This window comes from Trichoplax adhaerens, genomic scaffold (genome assembly GCF_000150275.1).
Source record: "Trichoplax adhaerens TRIADscaffold_24 genomic scaffold, whole genome shotgun sequence".
In the NCBI taxonomy this organism is placed as follows: Eukaryota; Metazoa; Placozoa; class Uniplacotomia; order Trichoplacea; family Trichoplacidae; genus Trichoplax; species Trichoplax adhaerens.
The window spans coordinates 247,087-251,687 of NW_002060965.1; the positions used below are offsets into that span (position 1 = coordinate 247,087).

The 4,601-nt window shown below is 30.0% G+C and overlaps 1 protein-coding gene across 1 annotated transcript; it reads left to right on the top strand.

Moving 5' to 3' along the window:
* Positions 1-578: 578 nt before the first annotated feature.
* On the top strand, positions 579-1,484 carry TRIADDRAFT_61439 (uncharacterized protein; the record flags this gene model as incomplete). Its single annotated transcript, XM_002117370.1, has 1 exon — positions 579-1,484. The coding sequence occupies one exon, from the start codon at positions 579-581 to the stop codon at positions 1,482-1,484; it is 906 nt and encodes a 301-aa protein (XP_002117406.1).
* Between the last annotated feature and the right edge of the window lie 3,117 nt (positions 1,485-4,601).

Here is a 4,601-nt window from a genome sequence, read left to right on the forward strand (position 1 = left end):
GCAATGAATTTAAAATGTCTCTTCCGCACGAATCATTAACTAAAATAGTACATTGAATCATCATACCATCTATGGCCAGCTGTGCTTTAATCAATCTACTAACTATATTGTTTACGTTCTATGTAATGTATCGTAGTAAACATCAAAGGGTTAATTGTATGCATGCTTGGATGATTTTTTTCATATAGTATACTCTAAAATCCTCCATTGATTCTAATTTGTCTTTCACTTTGATGAATTTAATTTAATAATAAAATACTTACCCGGCAAAGAAGTTATTGTTATGTAAATTGAATTGAAGGAAATACAAAGCTAAATTGTCACTTTGATGGCTGTATTTTATTTAATTTACGGTAATTAAGACCGGATGACTGATATGAAATTTTTAACCATTGAGCGGGCATGACTATTATTCAATGCAATCGTATTTAATCCAAGAAATATCATTATTTTCTGCTTAAAGTTCTCGACTGACACTTTCCTCATCGAATAGCTAAGTTTAAACAAACTTTGCATTTGTGTTGGGATTGTCAATCCGAATTTAAGAAACTGTGGTAAAAGCTTGCCTGATATTCATTATGGGTCATAACATCAGCCACGTCGTTAAATCATCACTAGAAAGTCGCAGTAATTACCAAATAGAGTCTTTACTGCAATCTGGTCATCGGCTTTGCAAAAGTAAAGATTACGAAAATGCAAGAATCCACTACTTGAAAGCCTTAGAAATTATCAATCAGAAAGGTAGTGAAGGACTTTATCGTGATCAACTATGCTGTGAAATCTACATGACCATTGCTTACATTTATCAACATCAGTTACAAAGTGACGAGGCAGAATTGTATTGCCGACTGGCTGATACATTAATTGGTCAAATCAAAACCCAACTGCGCGAGAATAAAGATTTGCATTCTGTATCTGTATTGAAAGCCAATAAAAATAATCACGATAATCATTTAATATCTAGTTGGACCGATTTTGGCCGTGATAATTTAGATGCATTGGAAAATTACACTATAATTTTAGCTTCATTATATACCAAAATAGGCAGTATAAAATACAGCCAGTATAAATATGAATCTGCAGTATCGGTTTGCCAGAGGGCGATTTTTATTAAATCGAATCTCTTAGGCATTCGTGGTGATTCAGATATTGCCACCATGTATGATGTCATTGGTCATTCCTATAAATATCAAGGTAAATACACCAATGCCCTGGATAATTATCATAAGTCATTAAAGATCCAATCAAAAATATCAGGAAACGGAAATTATAGTCTAAGTATCGCCAACTGTTATGAAAATATTGGCGAAATATTTCATCGACAGAAAAATTTCGGTCAAGCTTTATCCTTGCATAAGAAATCGTTGAATATTCGATCAAAGATATTAGGATACGATACTATTGAAGTCTTACACTCCAGCAGTAGACTTGCTAAAACTATGTGGGAATATAACAACGCTTGTGAATCTGCTATACAGGACTAATATGAAATTCAAGAATGCAAAATATAGATATTGGCGAAATAAGTTCAAAAAAGATGTTATCTTATTTGTAATTATAATTTGACTATTATTGTATTCTCAGAGATGTAAAGGGGTCATATCAGACATGATTGGTGCATACAGTCTGAAACTTGATTTTTCTAAATTGTATAAAATTCTTTGAGTTTTTCTAATATTGCTAAGCGTTAATACGATCTAATTTAATCAGTAATGTGATTTACATATTTTTTCTGATGCATTTTTAAGATTTTTATAATAGCTGTATAAATTTTTGCATAATTATAAATATTACTAATTGGATAGAGAGCGAGAAATCAGTTGCTACATAAACCGTGGGTGACAAGAAAAAGAGAAGAAACATTGATAGAAATTTTACTAATCGTATTCATTAATGACAAGGAAAAAAAATAAAATAAAATATTCTCAAAATTAGATGCTGATAATTACTCTCATACAATATTTATAGTTCTATTAAGGAAAGATGCTTAAGCGAATGCGATTTAAAAATGAAACGACAAAAAATCAAGATATTATCCAACAATGACAGCTTTCTGCTTTTCAAGTTTTATCTATGTTTGCGCAGAAATAGAAAATATTCCTCAAATCAAGTCTTATCAGGAAAATATGACAGAAGCATGACATTAAAGTATCTGGATAACTGTAATATGTATATAGCCGATAGCTACTTCTCTACTTTTTGAAATAGAAAGTAATAGTTAGCAAATAAGCCATTTCGTTTCTAATTAATTCTGGCTGGGTTTATCTAGGCAGTTACAGCATACCATTAGGATTATTTAACGATTGCCATATTAATAAAGTAGATAATTCGTTATTTTAATGAAATAGCAGTAAATAGTCAGGAAATGAACTGTTAGTTTTCTAACATAGATCATGGCTGGCATCTATCCACGGAGAGCCGCAGCATAAAATTAAGAAGCCTAAATGGCTATAATCGTGATATACTTGATACATAGTTCTTTCTTCTATAAAATAGTATTAGGGAACTAAAGAATTAATTATTAATTTCCTACTAGATTTTATCTATGATAGATCGCAGCAGCTAGCAAGTCTGTTAGTGCTGCTTCGACAAATTCCTATGGTAATATCTACTAGAAAGCGACAACAAAGCATTTTCTCTGATTTATTTCCTACTCAATAGAAAAAACTACTTCTGTACTGTATATAATCAGTTCTAGGGATCAATTCATAAATTGTGAACTTTTATGGTAGATTACGAGCACTATAACGAGCTTTACTGATCAATTATAGGCTTATACAGTAATTTAGTTATTATTACATATCTTTTGAAGAAACAATTCGGTTCTTGCTTTGCCGATAAAGAATCATGAATTCACATACTTGTATATCCGTGTTAATAATTAATTAATCATACTTATTTATATTACAGCTGTATTTTTAGAGATAAACGTCAAAGAAATTTTCCGTAATGAAAATTAAAAATTTACTCAATATTAGATGATTGATATGCTAAGTTTATTACAGCTAGAGGGGCTATTATTTGATGAATTATAAAATAGATAAATAGGATGTTATGATGCTGAAGTTATTATAGTATGATAGCAATAAATGGCAAAGCAAACGAGAGATAGATAGGCTCTAGACTGCATAAGTTATTGACGACTTTTATACTCATCTTAGTAAAATTTAATGATTGTTATTATCAGGACAAGATCATTCAACTCTGCAATGACTGTCATTTTCTTATTGACATCTAAAATAATTTCATTATTACAAGTTTCTTTAATATTCCTAATCGTATCAAAAATTATCTACAGTAAAATATAGATGAAAACATGCAAATTACTACATTTATCGCTGATAATACCCCTTCAATTAAATTACTGGATTTACTATGCAAATTAGTACAAACAAATCTGTTGGTATTGTAGACCCAAATGACTAGTTGGCACAACGGAATTTGCGAAACAAGATGTCAACATAAGGCTGATGAATTATTTTTATTAACGTAACTAATCTATATTGCAATTTATTCTTAATTAGAGTTATTGTTAAAATGTTAAGTTTTGTTGTGATATTTTAGGTGCTGCTTGTCTCGATCGAGATTATAACATAAGTGGATTAGCTGAAGTATAGATCCTTTCTCTTCATTAACCCGACAAATCTGGCTCATGGCATTCTCTTTACTAGAATTATCTTATAAGGCTAATTTTATGGCAAGCACCTTAAGTTCTACTCTGCTATCGTCCTGTAGGCAAGTATTTAATCATTGCGGGAAGTTTCAATTTAACTAGCTGAAACTAGAGCTACAACTGCTATAATTTGATAGTAGTAATAATCGCTGGTTAAATAATATTCATATTTTTAATATAGATATGCATACTTGGAAATGGTTTATATCACTAAATAAATTAATAAATTGATATCATAAGCTATCTGTTACGATTTTATTATCGTTAGTCAATTATATTGGATGACTAAAATATATGTTAAATTATTCGAGCATACTTAACTGATTTGAACGTATTAAATCATGAAAATGTTTCATCAAAATGATCTTTATACAGATATGAAATAAACGAGTATTATTGAAATAACTCGCTCTTAAATTAACATTGTCGGCCTGCTTACAATTGCAATTTTTTACTAATTTTTTCCCACCGCTACTCGATTAATAATTAATTTATACCTTTATTATTTAGCGACTCTTGCAGAGGACAGATTCTATTTCTGTTTAGAACTATTATGTTCATCAAATATCGGATTTACTGCGTCTATTATGCATTGACTTTGGTGAACTTCTTATCCGATGTTCTCTTTCTTCTCTAAACGCGTGAGATTGCTTTATTGCTAATTGAATTGCTTTCTTAGTTGAAGTTATTTAAAAGATTGAGACAATTACTTTACATCGTAATGATTTTCATTATTCTACAGTGTTAGAGAGAAAAGAACAAAACCTTCTAGATTGCATTAATAGCAGGTGCTTAACTTAGCTTCACCGAGTCTATTTATAGGCTCAAATATATATCATTTTAAAGATTGAGATAATTACTTTATATTCCGACATTATAACATTTAATAGCTTATTACAAATAACTCTAGAATTTTCGACACACAGAA